Source organism: Hypomesus transpacificus, unplaced genomic scaffold (assembly GCF_021917145.1).
Source record: "Hypomesus transpacificus isolate Combined female unplaced genomic scaffold, fHypTra1 scaffold_27, whole genome shotgun sequence".
NCBI lineage: Eukaryota > Metazoa > Chordata > Actinopteri > Osmeriformes > Osmeridae > Hypomesus > Hypomesus transpacificus.
The window spans coordinates 2,579,000-2,606,019 of NW_025813796.1; the positions used below are offsets into that span (position 1 = coordinate 2,579,000).

At 42.7% G+C, this 27,020-nt stretch overlaps 1 protein-coding gene across 2 annotated transcripts; it reads left to right on the top strand.

The window, feature by feature from the left end:
- The first annotated feature begins 14,225 nt into the window (after nucleotides 1-14,225).
- On the top strand, nucleotides 14,226-26,357 carry LOC124463019. 2 transcript variants are annotated; one of them, XM_047014696.1, is made up of 3 exons: nucleotides 14,248-14,342; nucleotides 24,707-25,422; nucleotides 25,510-26,357. In XM_047014696.1, exons 2-3 carry the CDS (start codon nucleotides 24,719-24,721, stop codon nucleotides 25,769-25,771), a joined length of 966 nt encoding a protein of 321 aa, XP_046870652.1. In that variant the 5' UTR covers nucleotides 14,248-14,342; nucleotides 24,707-24,718; the 3' UTR covers nucleotides 25,772-26,357. The 2 variants fall into 2 exon arrangements, with proteins under 2 accessions (XP_046870650.1, XP_046870652.1); XM_047014694.1 differs by having other exon boundaries at nucleotides 14,226-14,342; nucleotides 24,707-26,357.
- The last annotated feature ends 663 nt before the right edge of the window (nucleotides 26,358-27,020 follow it).

The window sequence follows — 27,020 nt, forward strand, 5'->3', positions numbered from 1 at the left end:
CAGGATCCCCAAGCCACATCGACAGGGCCAGGGTGTTTGCGGCCACCGAGGAAGCCATAGATTTTGTTTTTGAGCTGTATGAGCTGATCTTCCACCAGCACGGCTTCCACACGACACCTCATCTGGTTTTTAATGCAGATGAGACGGGGTTTGGGGACAAACCCAAGTCGAGAGAGCAGGTGCTGGCGCCTAAGGGCAAGAAGCACATCTACCGGCAGCAGGTGACCACCCGGGAGCACATCACTGTGCACTGCTGCATCAGTGCTGCAGGGGCAGACATCCCCCCTTTGTCATCTTCACTGGCTGCCTCCCGAGTGCTCCATATGCCCTGGAAGGTCCCCCTGGTGCCATCTATGGTAGGTCAGAGAAGGGGTATATGGACAGTGGCCTGTGGCTGAAGTGCCTAGGCCACTTCATAAAACATGCCCCCCCAGAGAGGCCTCTGCTCCTTGTGGTCGACCAGGCGGAGCCACATAAGAACAGGGAAGCCATCCGGTTCTGCAGGGAGAACATGGTGGTGGTTGTATGCTTCCCTGTGCACACCACTCATGTGATGCAGCCACTGGATGTGGGGGTGTTTGGTCCTCTGAAGAGGATTTTTGACCGGGATGCTGCCCGCCTCGGCCTGGTGAGGGGGGATGTTTTTTTTGGGGAAAAAAACTTTTCCCCCCTCCTTACGGAGGCTTGGCCTAAGGCTGCCAAGCCTGAAAACATCAGGGCAGCTTTCAGGAGGACAGGCCTCTTCCCCTACAACAGGGGAGGCTACGACAAGACCCAGCTGACCAAAGTCAGACCTGCACCCTCCATGGCGACCACCACCGGCCCAGCCCCCACCACGGCGACCACCACCAGCCCAGCCCCCACCATGGCGACCACCACGGCGACCACCACTGGCCCAGCCCCCACCATGGCGACCATCACCGGCCCAGCCCCCTCCACCGGCCCTGCCCCCCCCTGCAGCAACCCCTTGCTGCCGGGCCTGCACCTGCCATGGACCTGCTCAATCCAATCCTTTGGTGCGAGCAGGTCTGGTCTCAGCCAAGTGGGGAGACAGCACCGGCCCAACCCCTGGCCCAGCCCCCACCACCGGCCCTGCCCCCACCACCGGCCCAACCCCTGGCCCAGCCCCCACCACGGCGACCACCACCAGCCCAACCCCTGGCCCAGCCCCCACCACCGGCCCAACCCCCACCACCGGCCCAACCCCTGGCCCAGCTCCCACCACGGCAACCACCACCGGCCCAACCCCTGGCCCAGCCCCCACCACCGGTCCAACCCCTGGCCCAGCCCCCACCACGGCGACCACCACCGGCCCCCCCCACCACGGCGACCATCACCGGCCGAGCCCCCTCCACCGGCCCTGCCCCCCCTGTAGCAACCCCTTGCTGCCGAACCTGCACCTACCATGGACCTGCTCCATCCAATCCTTTGGTGCGAGCAGGTCTGGTCTCAGCCAAGTGGGGAGACATTTTAATGCCCCCTGTGATGGTCAACCGTCAAGACCAGCGGCTACCAGTGGTGAGGAGGAGGCCACCACTTGGTGCTCGGGTCGTCACCAGTGACGAGTACAACGAACTGCTGGTCAGACAGGAGGAAGAGGAGAAGAAGAAGGAGGAAGCTCGGCTTTGGAGACAGGCAGAAGTGCTGAGGAAGAGGGAAATGGCGCAGAGGAAGAGGGAGGAGGCCCAGAGGAAGAGGGAGGAAAAGGATAGGAAGAGGGCAGAGAAGGAGAGGCAGATGGTAGTAGTGGAGGTGCTTGGCGGACACTGCGCTGTCTGCCGTAGCCTCTCCCCTCCCTCAGGTGAGGAGACAGGGGAGGAGGATTCCATCTACAAGTGGGTCCAGTGCAAACTTTGTTAGCTCTGGTTCCACCTCACTTGTTTAGGGACTTGTTTTGTCAATGTTGTATTGTCGTTTATTAAGTACGACCGGCAGACACTTCTGGACATTAAGTTGTCACTTGGCAAGGATTATTTTACGAACTTTAATTCCACTTTTCGGAGTGCGAGCTCGTACTGCAGCCGGGACTTTGTTGTTTCCGCCGCTCAGACGGAGAAGAAGAAACGCGGCCGGCGTGCTGGAGTCCTCGTTCGGACTCGGAAACGGTGCTTCAAACCTGCTTTACCAACCATCTTACTAGCTAATGTTCTGTCCATCAACAACAAAATGGATGAACTTAACGCTTGTGTCAAATTCCAACGGGACATCAGGAACTGCTGTGTACTGGCGTTCGTCGAGACCTTTGCTGTCTCCGGAGATCTCCGACGTAGCGGTTACACCGCTGGGATTCACCATATACCGCCAGGACAGAACAGGTGACTCAGGGAAGTGCAGGGGCGGAGGGGTCTGTGTTATGGTTAACTCTCTCTGGGCGACGGATGTAGCGGTATTAGCATCTCACTGCTCTCCGGTCCTTGAGCTGCTAACTGTAAAAATCAGACCCTTCTATCTACCTCGGGAATTCACTGCGGTCGTCATGAGTGCAGTCTACATCCCCCCCAGGTAGACAAAGCCGCTGCTTTGGATGAACTGTATGGGATTATCAATGGTCTGGAAAATGTGCACCCAGAGGCAGCCTTCATTGTTGTTGGTGACTTCAACAGAGCTAACATTAAGAAAGTCCTGCCCAAGTACTATCAGCACATTGACTTCTTCACACGTGGAGACCAGATCCTTGACCATTGTTATACAACATTCAAGGGCAGTTCCAAACCCCTCCCCCGCCCTGCTTTTGGGAAGGCTGATCACACCTCCATTCTTCTCCTCCCCGCATATGAACAAAAACTTAAACAGGTCAGACCGGTTGAGAGGTCAGTTCACCTATGGAGTGACGAGTGTGTGACGACCCTCCAGGACTGCTTTGACACCACTGACTGGCTAATGTTCAGGGAGGCAGCGGATGGGGACATTAACGAATACTCTAATTAACTCCAGCTACATCTAGCACTGCATTGATGACGTTGTCCCCAAGAAGGTTGTCCGGTCTTTCCCAAATCAGAAGCCCTGGGTTGATGCCGCGGTCCGGGCTAAGCTGAGAGCCCGCACTGTCGCCTTTAACTCGGGGGACCCTGATGAGTACAGGAAGGCCAGATACGACCTTCTGAAGGCCATCAAAGCAGCAAAAAGGGCTTACAGGACCATGGTGGAGTCCAGCTACCATGGCTCTGACCCCAGGCTTATGTGGAGTGGACTTAAAGCCATTACAGACTACAAAGGGAGAGGCTACAATGAGACCCAGTCCTCTGTCCTACTGCCAGACGAGCTGAACTCCTTCTACGCTCGCTTTGAGAGAGACAGTGACCCCCCTGCAATGGAGCTACCTGAAGGACAAGCCAGTGGTGGGCCTACACTAACTGTAGCTGAGGTGAGGCTGTGCTTTAAGAAGATCAACCCTCGCAAGGCACCTGGCCCAGACGGCATATCAGGTAGGGCCCTCAGGGGCTGCGCTGACCAGCTGGCAGGGGTCTTCAGCGACATCTTCAACCTCTCCCTTAACCTGTTTGTTCTCCCCACCTGCTTCAAGAGGACCACCATTATCCCTGTGCCCAAGAACACCAAGGTCACATGTCTGAACGACTATCGCCCAATAGCACTGACCTCTGTCATTGTGAAGTGCTTCGAGCGGCTAGTCAAATCATTCATCTGCTCCTTGCTGCCCCCCACACTGGACCCTATGCAGTTTGCATACCGGTCCAACAGGTCTACAGACGATGCCATCGCTCTAACTATGCACACCGCTCTCTCCCACCTGGACAAGGGGAATACATATGTGAGGATGCTGTTCATTGACTACAGCTCTGCATTCAACACCATCATCCCCTCCAGACTGGTCTCCAAGCTTGTGAAGCTGGGACTGAGCACCTCCCTCTGCAAGTGGATCTTCCACTTCCTGACGGGGAGGACACAGGTGGTGAGAATCGGTGACCGCACCTCATCCGTATTGATCACCAACACAGGCACCCCCCAGGGCTGTGTGCTCAGCCCTCTCCTGTTCTCCTTGTTAACCCACGACTGTGCGGCAACGCACAGCTCCAACCTCCTCGTTAAGTTTGCTGACGACACAAACATCGTGGGCCTCATCTCTGACAGTGACGAGTCAGCCTACAGAGAGGAGGTTGACACCCTGACATCATGGTGCCAGGACAACAACCTCTCTCTTAACATCAGCAAGACCAAGGAGATGATTGTGGACTATAGGAGGCGGCAGGAGGAGGAGCATGCACCCCTATTCATCAATGGATCGGAAGTGGAGAAGGTCAGCTGCTTCAAGTTCCTCGGGGTGAACATCAGCAATGACCTCACCTGGTCTGTTCACACGGACAAGGTGGTCAAAGTGGCCCGTAAGCGCCTCTTCTTCCTGAGGAGACTGAAGAAGTTTGGTATGGACTCAGTCATCCTCACTAACTATTACAGATGCACTATAGAGCGCATTCTGACTGGTTGTATTGCAGTGTGGTATGGGAGCTGCACAGACCGGGACCGCAAGGCCCTACAAAGTGTGGTCCGTTCTGCTGAGTTCATCATCGGCAGGAAGCTCCCAGCCCTACAGGACACCTACCACACACGTTGCCCAAGGAAAGCCGGCAGGATTCTAAGAGACTGTTCCCACCCATCCTTCAGTCTCTTTACCCCGTTGCCTTCTGGCAGGCGTTACCGCAGCATCCGGTCGCGCACACACAGACCGGAAAACCGTTTCTACCCAAGGGCCATCAGGCTTCTGAATGGATACTGATATGGACATTGTTTTTCTGCACACTAGTCACTTATACACTGTCACTTTCAGCTACTGGTTGCTCTATCAGTAACTTGCACTACTGTACCTCGCCACCAGGCTCCTGTATGGTCATTGACATAGTCACTGATCTGCAAATTTGCACTATTGTACTGTACTCCACTTAGGTTAGAATAGGTTATAGGGTTGAAACTGTTTTTTTGTGCATTTAGGGTTAGTATAATGTACTATCTATTGTTATCTGTAATTTAGGAAGTTTTAGTATTAGGGTTAGTATAGTCGATATTTATTGCTCTCTGTATGTTTGGGAAGTTTCTCTTATTTAAGTTCAGCATTAATGTAAATTGTGTTCCGTGTACTTATATGTTATGTTATGCCAGGTGCTTGCGTTGTCTTGTCTTATCAATTTCAGTGCCCAGTCTAACCTTGTGTTGTTCTGTGTACCTGACAAATAAAAGACTTGAACTTGAACACTGTATTCCCATAAAGTATCTCTGAAAACCTGTGTGCTAGCGAATAACTATGACAACCACACAAATACAAGCTCCTATTCCAACTTTCTTGCAATGAAAGAAAGTGTAATGTGTTGCCTTTCAGAAGCAAAAGAAAATCTAAGTGACTTATTTGGTTATTAAAATAATGGGCAATTAGAATAGTCCGTAATATACATACTTAAGGTAATTTATATGGATAGTATATAGACTAATAATGTATATTAGGTTATTATATTATCATCCACATAGGGCTGGGCGGTAGGGCTGCACGATTAATCGAATTTTAATCACAATCACAATTTCGGCTTCCCACGATCTAATTCACGTGATCGAGCGATATTTAAAATGCGTCATTCCATTAATAGAACACTCCGTATCAACGTTATTTTTTGCAAAGCCAATCCAGCGCTCCGTAAACCAATAGGTGCGTTCGACATCGGCTGCAAGAAACGATCAGCGAGAGTTGCCGCTTGCAGTCGGGGAGGAGTTATAAAAGGCTCTGTAAAGTTGGAAAATGTTCATTTTATGTATTGGGCTATGATAAACTATTTCTCCAATCTGTAGGCTGCAGCCGGCTGCGGCACTGCATGGAGTCGAATACACCTAATGTCTGATCACGAGATGTTCCCTGCACCTCGCAGCTTAGTTTCTAGATGTGGACGGCCGGTTACAGAGGACAGAGGCCCCGCCCCGTCCACACTAGCCCGAGTACATTTTAAAACGCATACATATGTCTGCGTTTGTATGGAGGATTATAGGGGCCAAAACTAAATAAATAAATACTTGGATAAATAAATAATTATATAACACAAAGCTTAAATAAATGACACAAAATATATAAATGTTACATGTATTTGTGTGTATATATATATATGTTTACGTTTTCATGTGTTTACATTTATTCATTTATACTTACATTTATTCATTTATACTTACATTTATTTATTTATACTTACATTTATTTATACTTACATTTATGTATTTATACTTACATTTATCCACGGTGAAACTTCCTGCAGCAAAATAAATCTGTCGTCCCCCGTCACAAAGTCAGGCGGCGGGTCAAAGCCTCTGATTGGTGGTTCAACTTGAATCGACTGCTTTTGACTATTCCAAGGTGGCAGCACCTTGTGCGGATTCAATGAATGAAATATTGAATGCTACAGTGGTTGAAATGTTGGCGGAAGCTGAAGAGATGGAGGCACCTGCCAGTTCACTTTTTTTTACATCATATTGAGAGCTTCGCTGAAATTATAGGAATGATATTGGCCCTAACTGACCAGGGGCGTGTTCAGGGAGTGGCACAGGGTGGCACGGGCCACCCCTGAAATCTGATTGGCCACCCCAATATATGATTGGCTATATGCCCAGTCAGAGGCGGGCCACCCCTGGTGCCACCCCTATCAAAAATGTCTGGACACACTGCTGTAACTGACACAGACATCAATGAAAATGTGTTCACGATCCTCAGCGAGATGATACAGCATAGGGGTGGGCATATTGATCTTAAGACCGACAGTGGCCGGGTTGGGAAACCCGGCAACTATCGATACCAAAGTTGGTATCAATAGCCTGATTGATAGCGTGATAAGATCGATACTTACATTCCACACTGAGTACACAACTCCCTTTACATCATAGTGGTTGTGCAAACACCGTCTAACTTCGCTCAAACTCACTTTGCCCCTCCACTGCTTTTCTAAGCCCAAAGTATCGGTATTGGCAATACTGGCCCTGTATTTACTCCTTGGTATCGGATCTATACCACATCGTGCAGTGTCGCACACCCCTAGCAGCTGTAGAGTGAGGCGATAGAGGATCCCTCTAGCTTGAAGAGAGCTTGATCGACTGGTTGAGCCTGCCTGGTGTGTAATACTGTTCATTCACCAATCAGAGGCTTTGACCCGCCCCCTGACTTGGTGACGGGGGGACGACAGATTTATTTTGCTGCAGGAAGTTTCACCGTGGATAAATGTAAGTATAAGTAAATAAATGTAAGTATAAATAAATAAATGTAAGTATAAATGAATAAATGTAAGTATAAATGAATAAATGTGAACACATGAAAACGTAAACATATATATATATACACACAAATACATGTACCATTTATATATTTTGTGTCATTTATTTAAGCTTTGTGTTATATAATTATTTATTTATCCAAGTATTTATTTATTCAGTTTTGGCCCCTATAATCCTCCATACGTTTGCACCTCCCGTTTACACTAGTACGGCGTATTCGGACACTGAAACTGAGCCTTTCAAATACGCTCTCCTAGCCGGAAACATTTGAAAACGCCGGGTTCGCGTAGTAGTTATTACATTATATAGCTATAATGTCAAGATGAACATGGAAGGTGAAATAAATATGCTACTCCATCTCTATAATTTATTTACCAGTTTAGTTAGTGTAGGCCTACTTCAGGTAGCCCTACAAGTATTATCACTTAATAGATATCCAACGCGTTAGCTACTCCTACGCAGAAGGCGAGTGTTGTAGGCTACTCGGTGTGCCTGAACGATAGGGGGAAGGCAGAGAAGACGGTTTAAACCAGTGGTCACCAACCTTTTTAGGCCAAAGATCACCGACCTTTGCCTTGGTGACCCGAAGATCTACCTATTGAGGCGTTGAGAGACAGAACAGACTCCAGACTGAACTTACAACTTAACTTTATATTTGGCCTTATTGTAATTGAATGAAATCAAACACTTTGTGAACAATATGAACAAGAAAAAACACTTTTGCAATGAGCAGGCTGGATATGAAAGGTTTTATTTATAAACTGAAGTTACAACACAACACTGACAAATTTCTCATGTGACAAGTCAGTGTGATGGCTGTGACTGAACACTGTCTGTGAGTGCCTTGTAGTTTGGCTCATAAGCAGAGACAGCCAGTCTGAGGCAGTCTGTGAGGTGTCTGTCAGTAAGCCGGCTCCTGTACTTGGATTTGGTGATTTTCATCTGTGAAAATGCCATTTCACAGAGGTAGGTCGATCCAAAGTAGGCACTCACTTTTAGTGCACATGCACTGAGGAGAGGAAACTTCTCTCGGCTGACAAGTCCCCAAAAGTCACTGTCCCTTGACCTGGCTTTCAGCTCAATGTCATTTTGCAAATCAAGCATCTCCATGTTCACTCCACTTGGCAAAGCAAATGCTTTCTCGAATTGGTCTGCAACCTCCTCTGTATTAATAGGCAGGAATGGGTTTGAAAGAAATGCAGCAATATCCTTCATGATTTCTAACTCACCAAAACGTCGACTGAACTCCGCTGCCAGTTTGTCCAGGTGCACACAGTACTGCTCAGGGTGAAAGTCAGAAGAGTCTTTGATGGACTGTGACATTTTTTCCAGGTTTGTAAAGTGTGTCAGCGTCCCTTTCCTCAGATTCGTGGTCCAGACACAGAGTTTGGCCTTGAACGCATTCACTGCGCTGATCATGTGGAGGAGGTGCCGGTCTGTTCCCTGGAGTTCGTGGTTGAGCGAGTTCAGTTTTCCGGTTAGGTCCGTCAGAAACCCCAGGTCCAGTAGCCACGCATCCGTTGAAAGTTCCTCGTGCTCCTCGTTCCTTTTCGACAGAAACGTCTTAATCTCAGGCAGCAAGTCAACAAATCGCTGCAGCACTTTTCCGCGACTCAACCACCTGACATCAGCATGCAGAAGCAGGTCTCCATACGCCGAATCAAGCTCATCCAATAACGCCTTGAATAAGCGATGCTGAAGCGCTTTTGCTCGAATCGAGTTTACCACTTTGACCACCAGTGACATGACATGAGAAAAGTCCACAACTTTCCCAGCCAAGGCTTGCTGATGAATCACACAGTGATACTTCATGAAGTCGGGGAAATCCGGATCATTACGGCACAGTGCTATAAAACCAGCGTGCACACCGCACATTGCCGGTGCCCCATTGGTAGTGATTGCCACCAGTTTCTGAATGGGGATGTTCTTTTCACGGACATAGCTTTTAAAAACGTTGTAAATATCCTCACCTCTCGTTCTCTCTTTTAATTGGAGAAGAGTGAGGAAGTCCTCCTTTGTTGTAAAGTCCTGGAAAGCCATTCTGACAAATACAACAAGCTGAGCCGTGTCCATTACATCCAGCGATTCATCAAACTGCAGTGAAAAATATTCACAGAGTGACAAGTCCTCCAACACCTGTTGACCAACGTTATCCGACAGTAACTCGATCCTTCGTGTCACTGTTGTAGCCTTACTTTGAGACGTAGGTTGTGAGAAAAGCGACTGTTGAGCCTTCAACTCCACTTTAAGCTCCTGAACTTTTTTGGCGCGGATTGCGCTCTTTGGTGGATAGCAGTCTTTGAATTTCGGATGGTTAGTGTTGTGGTGCCGCTCCAAATTCCCTCGCTTAGACAGTGCCTGTGGCTGGTGGCACAACATACACACACTCTTGTCTTTTACCAAGGTGAAGATGAATTCCTCCTCCCATTCATGATGGAAACTGTAGTTTTTCGCCCTCTTTCGTGGTGCCTCTGCCATGCTTGCTAACACTATGTGGACAACACGGCCGGGTAAATAAACAAACCAACGGCAACCACGCCCACAGGTATCCTGGGATAGCAGGTCTCTCAAAGGTCGTCTTCGGGAAAAAACGCCCATTTATTCTGTCGGTGAATTGCTTTGCAACACGCACAGGCCAATATGCAAATCCAGGTACAAGAGAACGCGCGTTCAGTTTAAGAATCCTCCGCGTTCATGAATTAGTCGGAGATCAGTATTTCTGAAATTATTTTGGAGATCGACAGGGAAAGTCTCCGAGATCGACACGTCGATCGCGATCGACAGGTTGGCGACCTCTGGTTTAAACCAAACATAGAGCGACGATTCTGTGTGAGACCTGGCTGAACAGCTAGCTGGTGGGACCATTTTAAAACACCAAATAGTATTGCCAGAGGAGTATGTAGGCTAAACAGGGCACCGTGGCGGGATGGAGGGGCAAGAGTGGCGTAACCATGTCAACAAGCATTGTCATGTACACGTGTTAGTGTGGACGGCAAACATTTGGAAAACGATATTAAAATGCTAGTGTGGACTTAGATTGTTTGTTTTTTTATTGATTGTATATTTTGAGTTTTATTCACATCCATTCTGCAGGTACAATGCATTGTGACAATCAAATTTGATTAGGTTAAAATCAATAAATAATCGTGATAATTAATCGTGATCTCAATATTGATCAAAATAATTGTGATTATCATTTTGGCCATAATCATGCAGCCCTACTGGGCGGTATGATGGTAGGCTATATACAGTGCGACGGTAGAAATGTGTCTACCGGGAGAGATTTGTCTGTACCGTTTCAACGGCGGTATAGCCTACTCTTATACTATATTTTGTATTACACGTGTCAATTAAATGTCTGGTTGTTGTATTGTATATAAGCCATCATATAAATCGCATTCTTGCAATATTTAGAATTGTAGTTGAACTTTAATTTGATTTGCAATTTTCCTTTGACCTTGAAGCACATTTGCGTTGGTCTGACTGAATTTTCGATGTGGAGTGTATTTTGTCTAAGCGGACCACATTCATGCCGATGCTAATTAATTATATATGAGGACCCATTCTGCAGGTAACCAATTCGATTTGTGGTTCAAGTTATGTCTCGTGCTGTAAAATGATTGTTGAACAACACTGGTGGCGTTGCTAGCATTCTTGATCTATGATGACTAGTGAAGGCTAACTAACTGAGAGTGAAGTCATGCCGGGAAATAGGCCAATCAAACTGAAGCTTTAACGTAGGCTATTGACCGAGCTTTAACGAGGTTGATACGCCGAAACCCCAGTTATATGGATAGTGAAACTCTGACTGATCGCTTTCGCTAATTTTGAAAGGAGGGCCTTACGCATCCGTTGTTGTTGTTCTTGATTGAATTTACAGAACAATTACTATACCGTGATATATACCGTAACCGTGATATAAAATTACTCATACTGTGATAGAGGATTTTGGCCATATTGCCCACCCCTAATTAGCAACAGGTTCTTTAGGAGAAGACACACACCAAACTGGAGGCACATGTTGACCGAGTTTGCAAGTTGCTACTTAGTTAACAAATCTTTGATGAACCCAAGTTTCTTTTATATATATTAGAAACATTACAAGACGGGGCTCCAGTGTGTGTTCAAACAAGGCCAAAAGTGTCAGACAGTATCAGTTGAAAAAGACAATCATACCTGTGCAAGAAACACTTCAAGCCCCAACCCTCCCTCCCCCCACCTAAATTACCGCTTTCAGCTCTGCTATACATATTAATGAAGTGCATTGAGGCAATCATAGTGAGCAAGTTGAGGTCATGAGGGCTACATTTGCATTTTATATAGACACACAACTGACCGAGGCACTGTTGTGGATACTTTTTTTGTTCTGATCATATTCTATGTCCAAATTCAACTTCAAAGTCCAAAAACAGCACGGAGCAGCAACAAGAGGGTTCCCAGGAAAATCAGATTTCCTTTGTCTGGGCAACACATTTTACATCCAACAAATTACACCCCTGGACTTTTAAAACAAATCTTTTGGCCTACTACAATTGTAAATATCCTATGACTTCTGCTCCAATTGGGCCTTGATGCAATGCCATCTCATATTTTCTGCTTTTTCTGCAACATTTTTGGGGACTAACCAGAGACCAAACCAGTTCCTCTATTCTGCCCTACTACATGTATTTTCCAACACCAGTTGCAATCAACCCTGGGTTATAGCCCTTCACCATTGTATGGTGCCATTTATTCTTCACAGGTCACAGGCATCAAGTCAAAGTGAATATTAACTGGTCCAACTCCATATCCAAACCCATGGTATCTGTGGAGGAATACAGTCATCACACTTGTCAAATCCTCCCCACACAAGTCCAATGACTTTAATAACTTGTGTGTAGGCCCATACTATAGCAGTTTGCAGACATACAACACAGATGAGACTGAGGAGAGTGAATTAGAGATAATGGTAATGGGAGGGTGTTGCACTTTTCTGCTTCTCTTTTTCTCCACTCACTTTACCTTCTCACGCTTTCCAATTGTTTAAGTCTCTATACTCTATTCTCTCTGTATCCTGCATAAAACATGACTGTGTACTGTATATCAAAACAATCCAGCATATAAATCTATATATCTCCACACTCAGATCCTATCACTCCTCAACAGCATAATACAATCCCTGAAATTCAGTTATGGCTTTTGATTTTGGAGTGCCACCCCAAGATTTCAGTGGCCCCATCTGGCCACTCCTATAAAACATTTCTGGGGGTGCCACTGCTTTTGCCTGTTAATACTTTGCACTGCAATGAAGAAAACTATATGACAACAAAAATGTTGAATGTAACTGGCCCCTCTAACAGCACCACTGGCCCCATTGTATCTGCCCTCCATGGTCTAGAACCTCCCCTAGCTACATTGCAAATCAAGACAAGAGCCTTTTCATAAGGCCCAGTGGCAGACATGCTGTCTGAGGCTGTCAAATATCAGCACTCATGGAATGCCTCCTGTACAATTAAAGTAGGCCTACTTGGTTGGAACTAACTTTATATTTAAATCATGAACAAACAACAACAAAAATTGTATGTAGACACAGCCGCCCCTCTAATTGCATTCGCTCTCATTCCCATAGCTATGGTGGTCTCAAGCTAGTATACTAACTTTAAGCACAGAAGTATAGGCTAATATACAAATCGTCACAAGCAGAACAGTAATTTTCTTTCTAAGGACATTTTAAAATGGTGTTTAACAGGGTATGAATGCATTGATGTTGGCTAAAACATGTTAATATTATGTTTATTTATGAATAAAAGGGAAGATTTGCTCACTGATTGCCTCAATGGACTTTATTAAAACGTACAATAGAGCTGAAAGGTAATTTAGGTGGGGGGAGGGAGGGAGGGTTGGGGAGGGTTTCTTGCACAGGTGTGATTGTCTTTTTCAACTGATACCATCTGGCACTTTTGGCCTTGTTTGAACACACACTGGAGCCCCGTCTTGTAATGTTTCTAATATATATAAAAGAAACTTGGGTTCATCAAAGATTTATTAACTAAGTTGCAACTAGCAAACTCGGTTAACATGTGCCACCAGTTTGATGTGTGTGTCTTCTTCTACTCTTCTACTAAAGAACCTGCTGCTATGTCGTCGAGAGTGTAGAGATGGGTATGGCTGCAGATCACAGGTCGTTGCTGCCCTCTGGTGTTCGGAAGTAATAACACCCCAAATCTCTCCCTCTCCTTTTCACTTGTGCCAGTAAGCACTATACGACCGATCAAACAAACGAGTAAATGGCTCGTAATACCGTTTGTGTTATATGGATATTCCATAATTCCAAAATGAAACAAAACAACGGAAACCAAGCCTTTCCCCATAATCTGGTTCTGACATCCAAAATGGACAAAACGATATTACGAGGCTATTTTGCATTTTTTGCAGATACCAACTTAAAGGATATGGAATAATTAAACAAACGAGTTAATGGCTCGTTATACCGTTTGTATTATATGGTTATTCTGTAATTCCAAAATGAAACAAAACAACGGAATCCACGCATTTCCTCATCATCTGGTTCTGACATCAAAAATTGACAAATCGATATTACCTGCCTATTTTTCATCTTTTGCAGATATTAGCATAAAGGATATGGAATAATCAAAACAACGATTAATGGCTCGTTATACCATTTGTGTTATATGGTTATTTCATTATTCCAAAAAAAACGAAACAACCAAAAACAAGCCGTAATACTTAAATGTGTGTTTGAGTTACTAAAATGACAAAACGATATTACGGCCCTATTTTGCGTTTGTCAACACGGGTTGCACAATAGAAAAATCAATGGCCACAAGGTACACGGACCCTACACGGACCCACAAGGTATACGGATCCATATAGTCAACATTTGTCTAGGCTAGTGTCTTTCTTGGCTCATGAATGATATTGCTGGGGAATGAATTCCGGTAAACCTTATCACTCATTCCCTTCTGGGAAAAAGCACAGAATCTAGTTTCAGGATTGGCTGAGTGAGAACCTCCTCTGATCATGACATACAAATTTGTCATTTTTCATGTCTTTGGGAAATAACGCTATTTGTGTGCTTCTATATATTGCAGGTGAGTAAAATTGAGCAACATTTTATTCAATATACTGTAAAACTGTAAGTATGAGTAACACATTTCCAGGGAATTAACAAAGTACAAATACTTTGTACAACTACTTTGTTACTGTACTTAAGTAGATTTTTCTGCTTTTTGTTTACTTCACAATTTTCTTTCAGACAACTTTTTTCCTCAAATTTTTTAACTTTTTTGAACTTTCTACTTCTTACATTTTCAAATCAGGCTTGTTACTTTAATTGTAATCTGTATTTGGTGGCATGATGAATACTATTTATTGTCATTGCATGCCTTCTTTTTTCAATATCCTTGCTATCAAGCACAACAAACGTAAGCTTGTCAATGACGCTACCAACAAGGCAGAAGACAACAAGAAAAATGGCTAACCCATGGCCATATGTAGAAATGTAACAATCCACTTTTTTTCCAATTCCAATCCGATTCCGATACACACCTGCAGATACCGATACTAATAAGATACTGATTCCGATCCAGAGCACTATCTTTTATATGAACCACACAGCACTATTAAAAGCTGAAAAATAGAAATGCTTTGTATGTTTTCTAAAGCAATTTATTTGAACAGTATGTCTGGCTTCACATATAAACTTGTAGTAGCAACCAATTGAATAGGCTACTTGAAATAAAAGTGTAAAACCACAGAATAAATATATCCACACATCTACAAAAAATCAAATTTTCTGCAGAAAGTTCATCGCGTCTTTCGATTATGGAGTAAAATTAGTTTCATAATTCACAAACAAACATAACGCGATTCAAAAATGTATTTTGAGATTCACCAACAAATGTAACGCGATACACAAATGTATTTCATGATTCACAAATAAATGTAACATGATTCACAAATTTATTTTGTGATTCCATTACATTCGTTTGCAACCTGACAAACATGAGTTACAAATCCCTGCATTTGTGTGAGTATTTTTGGAACATTCCTGATGCACTTAGATTCACAAATGCATTTTTTTTTATGTCTTTTCCAATTTTAGCCAATATGAGATGCAGGTGAACGTCGGGAGCTGGCTCGCATATCTGTTTTTTGCATAATATATTTTTAATAGATTAATATGGCCTATAAAAAATAAATGATTATGTAATAATGAAATCATTCATGATTTTAATTGTATTTAAAATAATTGACTAATTCAAAAAACAGCAACAAAATAATTATATAGGCCTAAAGGTGCACCAACATTTGTTTTGACTGGTCAGCCTCACATTCTGTTCCTGTTAATCATACTCACGGTGTGAACCAATTTGACTGCATAAGGGATGGCCGAGCCAACTCACACACACACACAGTCAGACAAACAGGCCTAGTCGAAACACGGAGGAGAGCCATAACAAATCAATACATTTTTAATACATTCTGGTTAAGGTAGAGTATGAATAATTTGATTAAAATTGTTTTCACACCTATCATAGTCATAATTAAAACATATTTTTTTATGAGAGCCGTTTGGGAGCCAAAAGAGCCGGCTCTTTTCAGTGAGCTGAGTCAAACGAGCCGGCTCACAAGAAAGAGCCGGTGTCACACCCCATCTGTTTTTCCTACTGGTTTCCTAGCTGTGCGTTCACCTAGCTATCAGTCTGCCTCTATTTCCAGATTCGTCACACAATCACAACTATATTACTAGCGATTTTCAAATCGTTTTCCAGATCTACTGCAGCGAAAATGTTTTTCTAAGTAAGCAACACATCACAGCCACCTTCAACAACAAAAAAAAGATCTAAAAACAATTTCAGTTCAACAAGTTCAGGTCGAGCTAGTTTCGATCACAAGGCAAAATTACGCAAACAGGTTTGAAAACCAGTTGGGGTGTAACACCGGAATGCCCATTACTAGTTGTCACACATACATGAAATGTTGTTAATATAATTTATTATATTAACCCGTTATTTTAAAACAGATGATTTAGTTCAGTGTTGGTCAGGTTGCAAACAAATGTAATGGAATCACAAAATACATTTTTGAACAGGGACGTGCACACGCTATGGCTAAAGTTGCCCGGGCAACTGCCCGTTTGCCCTCCTCGAGTCAAAGTGCCCCTCCGAGGAAAATAAATAACAGTGAATTTAAACAACTGCAGAATTTCATGTAGACCTAGATTTTAAAAATCGCCACCCGAAACATTTCATAGAGTAGCCTTATTCACTTCCAATCGATAAGCCTATGGGCAACGAGAGTGGAAGACACAAGGGGGAGGGGGTATGCCCTCTACTCTGTTTACTCTGCGGTACTGCACGCAACCGCCACCTGAGCCTGCATTTTCTCGCACTTAAGAGATGGTCAAGGTTGTTTTATTCTGTGTCGTTAAAAAACTGCTTTGACGTTGTCAGAAAAGGTGAGTTTTAAGTTGTAGAAATGTATAACAAACAAACAATCATCATCAAGTTTTATGAAATCAATTAAAATCTTCATAAATCCAGGCTCTGTTTGCCACGTTTAGCCTAAATAATCAGACTGCTAGCTTGCCTACCAGACAACCAGCCCGTTATCACATGCTAATTCTTTGGTAGGAAAACTAAGCTACATGTCTGCTGATGGTTAGTTCATAACATTTTGTTTTAACAAGAAGAATAAATGATGGAAGTAATGCATGACATAAATTATTATCATCAGTAGGCAGGCTATTTTTTTTCTTTTTTTGGGGGGGGGGGGGGGGGGGGGGGGGGGGGGGGGGGCAGAGTAACTGCCCTTCAAAATTCCTGTGCACGTCCCTGTTTGTGAATCATGTTACATTTATTTGTGAATCATGAAATACATTTGTGCAGTGGCGTAACTATAGGGAGTGCAAGGAGTGCAGCTGCACTAGGGCCCGTGGCGAAAGCGGGCCCGTCCTCGATCTCACCGTAAAAGTGAGACAACCTGACCGGGCCCCTTAAGGCAATCTGACCGGGCCCCTTGCACCGCTGTAATACCGCAAGTTGAGGTTCACATATGATCCAGTGTTATCGATTCGCAAACATTTCTCAATTATGGTGTCAGTTATTCAGAATTATGAGCTATCACCTGCCCAATAAACATTTTAAAAACAGTCAGTGTTAACAACAGCAAATAATTATTTTTTCCTCATTTGCCTTTTGCTGAATGAAACAATTTTTTTTTCAAATTCGTTTTTATTAAGTAATATTGCCCTCGAAAAATGGCAAGGATGTCTGGGTAATATTGTTGTCAAAGATTCCCGACCACCCACACACGATTGTTCCCATCCAGTTGTTGGAATACCACAGACAGTTGTTGTTGGGATACTACAGTTGTGTTGCATTAGCGTTTTGAAGCGAATTTGGCTACCCCATGCCATGCCCTTTAACATAAAAGTGGCTACAGAAAGCGGCAGGAACGAAAAGAGCAAGATGTAAGGGTGGCAAAGCTGTCAAAACTATCCTCATTTGGATTGTGGCGAAGCGTGTTGAAGAGGACGCTACGTCTGACCCCCAGCCCGGCAACAGCAATGAGTGTGAAACTCAGCCACCAGGGTAGGCTAATAATTACATAACGTTTACCGTCTGGTGTATGCAGTTGACATGGCTATTAAACGTCATAAAAATGCACATATAGGCCTAGGCTACCAGGCAGCGGCCAGGTTAGATATAGTAAACTGTGCAGGATGTAGTCGGAAAATAGCTAAAGCTAGATAGACTAAATGTAAACTAGCATATCTAACGAACATAAAATCAAATATTCACCATCGAAGTGACTGTTTTTTTTTACTAGTACACAGATAGCACACATGACAGATCGAAACGTCATTCATAACGTCGGATAAGCCTCGGTAAATGATCAGATTTTCTTCTCATCTCTGTGCTCTATTTCAAACGTCGCAGATACGTCGGCTCATGACTGACAGTTCCATTATGCTCATTCCGTGTTGTAGCAAGCATAATCTAGAGCCAGAGACTCGCGAGTCAGAGCCGTTCACTTTTGAAAACCGTAATCTATCTTCACATAGAAGGAGCAGTCGTTACCCTTAATTGTACATCATGAGTAGCCTAAATTTCCTTGCGCATCGCTAAACTGAAAACTCAATAATTTCGCCTGACGATAGGTCGGTAAGGGGCCCGTTGGTGAGATCTGCACTCGGGCCCGCCAAGTCCTTGTTACGCCGCTGCATTTGTGCATCGCGTTACATTTGTTGGTGAATCTCAAAAAACATTTTTGAATCGCGTTATGTTTGTTTGTGAATTATGAAACTAATTTTATTCCATAATCGAAAGACGCGATAAACTTTCTGCAGAAAATTTGATTTTTTGTAGATGTGTGGATATATTTATTCTGCGGTTTTACACTTTTATTTCAAGTAGCCTATTCAATTGGTTGCTACTACAAGTTTATATGTGAAGCCAAACATACTGTTCAAATAAATTGCTTTAGAAAACATACAAAGCATTTCTGGCATTATGGCAATTACTATATTATGTTAAGGCATGAGCATAGATTGTGATCGGTCCAGAGACGCCCGCGGGCCGGAACCGAGCCCCCTCCTGAGCAAGTTACTGCGCACTCAATACAAAAAAAATATATGTTTTATACTGCTACACATGCCAGTCCCGGGTGAAAAATAGATGACACAAGCAGTGTTCTTTGTGCATCAAACCTGCTGAGTCAGATAAAGCACTCCAATGTGTTCATGCTTCAGTTTTTGTGTTTCGGCCATAGTAATGGGGGATTTAGCTATAATATATGATAGTTCTAAGTACCACCTTTCACTAGAGATAACAATTATGAAAAAGATAACAATTATGAAAAATAATCTTTTTCATAAATGTAATATTCATAATTGTAATATTTTTATCCTAAGTATTTGACCTTGGTTACAAAGGGTAATTTTGGAGTCCCAAAAGGCTCTTTTAGAAAACGCCTGGATGTACTCTTATAAAAACGTGTCAAATATGAATATATTATGGTATCATGTTTGACTTTTGATTTGAATTGGGTAAGGCTTCAAGCTGTGGTTCAATTCTGTCTTCCACCTCTAGGCCTCATCAGGCCTCTGTTTTCAAAACAAAATCTAGGCGGAAATAAAAACTTTCACTTTCATTTGCTGGGTACGAGTCTTTGGATCGTTTTTCATGTGACCTGCATAGGCTCAGTAGGCTACTGCTAGCTAGAGGAAACAGAAATGATTCGTTCATTTTGCCTCGGTCTTTGGGTACGTACAGGTCTTTGGATAATTTTTCACGTGACCTTTATAGGCTCAGAAGAGGAGACAGAAAGGATTTGTTTACCTCGTTCACTTTTGCGTGACTAGGTTTAGTAAGACGTGAATGATATTCGTTCACAAGTAATAATTACAGGTTTTGTTATTTTTACTTTTTTGTACTTTACTTACAGTTAAGTGCAGTGTAATTGTTTGCCGCGATAATTAAATGGAGTGTGAAATGACCATTTTGAGTCATACAAACTGTCATGATGCATTATCTTAATCCAGGAATGAGCAGGCTTGCTGTGTCTACAGTATATATAACTCTATGTCTGAAACAAACTGTGAGAATCCTAAAAGATGTATTTAATCCTAGGCCAAATCTGTAGTCTTTGATCGCTAGTTTGACAAATTTCCCAACAGATTAATGGCCATTGCTATCAGATTTTTACACCGATTTAATTCTGACAGTGTCAGTAGATGCATGCATAAGAAGCTACTAGCCTACAACAGACTATCATGTAACCAGGGTTCTAAATTAACACCCGCCAAAAATTAAAATTCATTTTGGCGGGTGTAAATAAAAACTCACTAGCCAGTTTTGCCGGTGATACAAGAGGCATTACATGAATGATACATAAGGCTCTGTTTTCGGCATGGTTCTCGGTCATTTATCCCCCTGGCAGTATTTCCTGAGTTTCCCATGAACACTGCCGTAATGCTACGTGATAACGTTTTATACGCCCATTGGCTGCGTGCAGTTGAAGTGAAACCAGCGCGAGAAACCGTGGAAACGAACATAGTTTCCACCAGAAAACACAAGGAAGAAGTCAAACGAAGCATAGCGGATCATAGGAGGTAATAAGAGCTAGCTAGAGTAGTAAAGTAAAAAGTTAACTTAATGCGGCGGTTGTTAGGACAAAGTTCTGGGGGCGAGAAGAGGAACGAGGCAGGGGATGAGGATATTGATAGCACTAGAGAAACGAAGAAAAGAAAATGTAATGCCAAATGTCTGACAGGTCGGGAATGGCTTGTGTTTGACAATGAAAATGTTGTCATGTTTTGTAAGGATTGCCGCATGTAGTCTACGCATAAGAAAATTATGTTGCTTGCTGACACAGTCTAGTGTAATGTATATACACTGTTCCTAATAAAGAGTATATTGGTTTAATTAAAGCCTGCTTAGGACAAAACGTTACTGTAAATGCATGGGCAGGAGTCAATCTCATCATGATGCGAATTGACGTTTTAGCCATTTATACGTGGCCGACATGTGCAAACGCGCTGCAAATATAGACAAAGTACACGCAAATTGACAAACACAAGCAAATTAAGAAAACATCTTCATGTATTTGACAACATATGCGCAGCATTCAGCAAAACGCGCTGCGAATATAGAAACGCGCTGCAAATACATACAACACAACCAAATGGGCTACATAAACATGCTGCAAATATAGAAATGCGCTGCAAAAAGGAAAGCACGCAAACCCCGAAAACAAATGCAAACAGAAAAAAGCTGCATCCAGATAACACAACGGAAGAGCTCCAGGCCTCTAGTAGGAGCGCTAAGTGGAAGAGCGTGATTTTCGAACCAGAGAGGGCAGATGAGAAGTTTGTTTTGAATAAGGGGACCAAAATCGAAGTAAAGAGGCAAAATAAAAAGATTAGTATTCATTTTTACACGTGCCCCTCCTCTTTTACAGTTTTTCAAAAGACTTACTTCGATGTTGGTCCAAACTTTTCATATGCTCTCTCTTTCTCTCTCGCTCCATGGGGCCGAAAATCAAGATGTTCCACTTGGATCTCCCCCTAGAGGCCTGGAAAACTTCCGTTGTGAAAACTGGATGCAGCATTTTTGTTTTGCGTGCTTTCGTTTTAGCAATGCGTTTATGTACTGCAGCGTTCTTGGTTTGCGTGCTTTCGTTTTTGCAACGCGTATTTGCAGCGTGTTTATGTATTTGTGTTGTGCGTATTTGTAGCGCGTTTGCTGAATGCTACGCATGTGTTGTCAAATTAATTAAGATGTTTTCTTAATTTGCTTGTGTTTTGTCTGTATGCATGTTTTTTCTTAGTTTGCAAAGCCGTTTGCACATGTCGGCCACCGTACATTTACAATAAATCGTGTCCTTACTTAGTCACGTGTTTGTGATTTCACATACCCTTGCATCATATTTCTGTGCTTCATTTTACTTCATTTTCTGTGTTTTTCATGCCAACAATGTTATAAAATGATCAAATGCATTCAGTGAAACTCATAATTGTTCTTATTTTCACCGGAAAGAATTTGGCTAGTGGAAATTCTGTTTGGCTGGTAACTTTAGAAAGTTACCAGCCAAATTGGCTCGTGATCAAAAAAGTTAATTTAGAACCCTGCATGTAACGTCTGTAACTCTGTACGTTAATGAATAATTAAAACAGAGATCTAGTGTGACATGGCAGGGCCGCCCCAAGCCTTAATGGGGCCTTAAACAGAATTCATTTGGGTGCCCCTAGGCGTCGCCAATTGTATTTTATTTTTAATTACAGTATTTTTTCGAATACACGCAGCAGCATTGTTCATTTTTGGTGTGGCGTTCTAGGCTATAGCTGTGCTAGCATGCTAACATGTTAGTTCTCTACATTACATGTTCTTAGATAGTTTGAAAAGTTCGGTCTTCTAAATCACTGATCAAGCAATGAGCAAATGTCAATGTTAGCTAGACTAGCTAGCTCTATCTCAGTTGCTTTTTATTAACGCTGATTTACAAGGAATGCAAGAACAGCTAGATAGCAAAAACACCTACTACCTACTAGCCATGTAAGTTAGTTCAGCTTGCATGCAAGAGCACCTGCCTCTCCAGTTCGGTCAATAGTAGATAATCTGGACAGGTTTTAGCAATAGGCTAGACTGGTATTCGTTTTCTGGCAATTTTTTCGTAAGCTTCCCTTCTAATACCGACCAGCTAGTCTATAGCTAGCTAGAGTAATTTGCTAAGTAAGGTATGTTGATGTGATATTTGAAACATATTTAGCTAACAGTGGATCCCTAGTGCAACACAAGATACACTTCATTAAAATTACATGCTGCTACTACCGTTTTTCTGGGGTGACGTTCATTACACAATGTTAATTTTTGGTGCGGCATTTCATTGAGGGCGGCGTTTAATCGAAGAAGTACGGTACATTAAACTGTTATTTGATTGGTGGCCACGGGGGCCCTAAGCAGCCGCTTAGTTCGCCTATCAGACCCTCCAGGAATTAGCAATGTTGCGATCACACCAATTCACGCAAATTCAACGATTCCAATTTCCAAGTTGCAATTTCAACCAATCACCAAAATATTTTCGCAACTTTGACCAATCATCGTTGTCTCCCACAACTCTCTCCAGTAGGGGTTAAATCCAGTGTTGCGCCTGAACATGTTCATTGAACCAAAGTTCATGAACTACATAATTTTGGTGAACGTGAACTGAACATAGGCCTACTGTGGGCTAGCCTGATGAACGAAACTGTGAACGCGTTCATTCTGGTGTCTGTGAACTCTTTCACTCTTTTTAATTTCGTTCAGGTGCCAGATTTCTATAGACTTCCAGGCGAAAAACACACCTTTAACAGTCCTGTATCCAGGGTTGCCCAACCAGTCAATCACTGTGCTTTCTTCTACTGTCTATGCCTGGCAAGCGTGAGAGCGGCGAAGTTGCGTAGAGGCCGAGAGTGGTATTGCAGACAGAAAGAGATTTCAATCTTCTTTGTTAAAAAAAATTGAGATTCCTCCCTTCAATGCAAAAAAAATCCTGGTTAGATAAGGATAAAAAATTGGATATGATGAAAATTGGCATGTTGGTAAGGTTATTTAGGGGACCATTTCTCAATGGTTTTATTCTTTAATGAATGTTTGTTAATTACTTATTTTTCAACCAATAACTCAATTAAAATGACAGAGAAGGAAATTCGCAACTTTATCGCAACCTTCACTTGCTCACGCAATTTCATTGCAACAAACACCTAAAAAACACTGCAACTTTCATTGCAACTTTTTGGAAAAGCTCCCGCAAAATCAGAAATGTTAGCCCACAACTATCACAAAAAAGGCCTGCGAAATCCTGGGGGGACTGGCTTATGCCTTGGGCCGGCCCTGACTAGGGCTAAGGAGTAGGGGTACATACCCCTTAAAACCCAGTGTTTTCGGGAGCTTACTTGAAACCAAGGGGTATGTTAATACTGCGTAACCGGCAACAATGGCGGCCAGATCATCCAGAGAGTCCAATAAATGTAAAAAGTATGAAATAATTGATTTCCAAATTACCGTCTTGACATCAATATACGTAACCGTGACCAAATGGTGTCTCATTTCATAGGGGTATGTTTTCACCCCTAGCCCTTACCCCTCAATTTCAAGGGACAAAGGCTAGGGGTAAACTTAGGGGTAGGGGTAAGGGGTAGGGGTTAGACAGAGAATTGGTATTTGGCCTAAGTGACACACACATCACCTCTAGCCTAAGGTACTTCTTTCACTTATTCTATACTTTCTCTTCGGATTTTGATGTATAAACAAGAAGCAAAAACCTTATGCTATATGCTTTTTAATCGATGCAATCTTCATAAATAATATGTATATACTGCCTACCTATTTAAAATGTGCAGAAATCATAGTTGCATCATATAAATACAGCAACATATTTATTTTGTATCCTTTTTATATCTATGCAATCTTCATAAATATTAAATATACATACATAACGATTAATCAATATTTGTTGTAAAATGTAAGCGCCCATGAAAGCTTTTGTCTTTTTCCAAATATTTGGACATTTGATATTAGTTCAAAAAATAAGTTTGGTGATGATGTAGATAATGAATCTGCAGCAGCTGCAAGCACACATCACAATGTACCAGGGGTGGGGGGAAAAATCGATTAAGTCTTCTAGCGATTCACATCGATTCCCAAATTTAAAAAATCATTTAATTTAACATAACATATATTGAATTGGAATTTGATTAACGTTAATCGATTTTTAATCAAATTGTGGCCCCAAAAATCGAATTGTGAGGTACAAAAAGTTTCCAACCCCTACAATGTAGCCTCTGTAGAATGTACTTGACTGATTTCATATTTATGGAAGATCAAAGGTAAACCTACAACATATGGCTGGTATGGTTAATGTTGTAACTTTTTACATAACTCCTTGGTCTACTTTTCTTTTATCTCTGCAGCAAAACACCAAAATGGGAGAAGGACTAAGAATCACTCTGGTCCTTGTGTCCATAATTTTCCTTGACCAACTCGGCTGGACACGTGGAGAGGACATCTTTCTAAACCATTACACATCAACGTATGGGCAGTTGTGCTATGACGCCTGCAATTTGTATGAAAATGACTACTACTGGTGCAACACTAAAGAGGGCTGGGATTACTGCTCGTTACGGGAGAACACAGATTATAAAGGTTACGAATGTAGAGATGACCATCCTTGTGGGAAGCATGAAAAAGATCACTATTGGTGCTATACAAAGGCTGGTAATGGTAGTTTTTGTGGAGAAGTGAAGCTCAAATCTTTACTATATATAACTTCGATGTATCACAGTGTGTGCAGGGACGAGTGTTTGTATGATGAGTTGAACTTGCACTACGGGTGTAACACGGATAAAGGGTGGGACTACTGCTCTCCAATATATAATGTAACGTTCAAGAACGAGCGGTGCCAATCGGATCACTGGTGTGACACCCATGGCGATAACCACACCTGGTGCAGGACAGACTCAGGCTGGGACTACTGTGGTCTTATTGAGACCAGAGGAGTAAATAGGATTCTTGAACGTCAGAAAAATAAACCAAGCAATGCAGTGCTGATCTGTACAATGAATGACAGTGGTAACAAGAAGGTGACCGAGATCTCTGCTGAGCCAAATCCTTCAGGAATAAGAGATGGCAGCAGCTGGAGGAATGAGATAACAGATTTAATTGCTAAATGGAAAAATAGTTACTTGGTCGATCAGGCCAAGTCCAATCTCGTTGTCTCAAAAAACCTTCGCATTGATCAACAGGGTCTGGCGAAAAGACATAATCTGTATTACTATAACCTCCAAATTCAGTTGAATGGGCATCGCATACCGGGAACAAGCTCCACAGTGGCCATGGCGCTTATACCAAAGAACAAAGGTGTTCCAGACAGATACGTCCGTAGGTCCTTTACGGAGAGCTTCCGCCGTCGGGCCAATGTTTATGTGGATGTGAGAGATTCCAACATTCCATCTCATAATGTACAAGATTGTGGATAAACTGAAGAGGTCTGTCCTTAAACCTTTGATCAGTTAACACAATTAAAGATAGTGATTACTTTATTACTTATATACTGTTTGAAATGTTCTAAATAAAATAAACAATACCTTGCAATATTAAGCTAATGAGCACATAACCCTTGGTTATGTCCAGGAGAGAAATATGCCTATTAATTATGTTTCTTGTATCATTGATAAACTGTCATTATACTGTTTTATAATGCCTGCATATCCATAAGTTGGGTCTTTGTAAGGTGTGACTAGGAAAGGCCTGTGTCGTTGATATGTCAGAGGTCACAATATTGCCAAAGTGTATACTGCCATGCAACTTTGAATGAAGAAAATAGAAGGAGCGACAAGGCCATTTCTAGGACCCCTATCTAAAGACCAAAAGCTATCTGGCATATAGTGTCCTTTTTCACTGCCTGCAAAGGCTATGTTAATTGTCTTGTATACTCCCATATTGTGATACCATATACTCTCTTGATTTCCTGTATACATTGTCCAGTTTTCTGTGATACTCATCTTGAGTGTAATAGGCACCTCACAGTTGTGTAATAAATACATTGATTTTGTCTTGAACTTGGCTTGAACTCATCTTAACTATTCCTTTCATTGACTTAGTACTTTCACAGCAATTAGGTATGATCTAATATGTCTTCAAAACCAACCTAATCTGTTTATTTGCAGCCAATAATTACCTACTTCACATATCTCAATGAACCTTTACTGTCATTTGACAACATTTTTACAATTACATTCTGCAAGCTACCTGAAGCTACAGAACCAACTTGAATGCTATTTTATGAATATATTAAATTTACTGGAGGCCAGCAACGCTGCGCAGGCAACCTATTTTATTTGCAGCTTTTCTCATTATTATGCCATCTTCTGCCAAAGTCTATGGTAGCTCCTAGAATCGTCTTGTAAAAAGGTATGAAATTTAGCACACTCATTGGGGACAATGCCCATAATCCTTTTCACCAAGTATCATGTCTGCATCTTGAGCACTCTAGCACTAACAGGACAAAGTTGATAGACAGGGATAAATGGGAAAATGAGTGGACTAACTGATGGCAAAAATCATAGAGACACAATATAGGCTTTTAGTTTTTCATACATCTCTGTATGACAAACCAGAATCGGAACCAGAACCAATTTCCTGTCCTGTCTGACGGTGATCACAATTGCACCCAAGAAATCCCCTATGGAACACCGACCAACACACTGCCTCTTTACTGTTACAGAT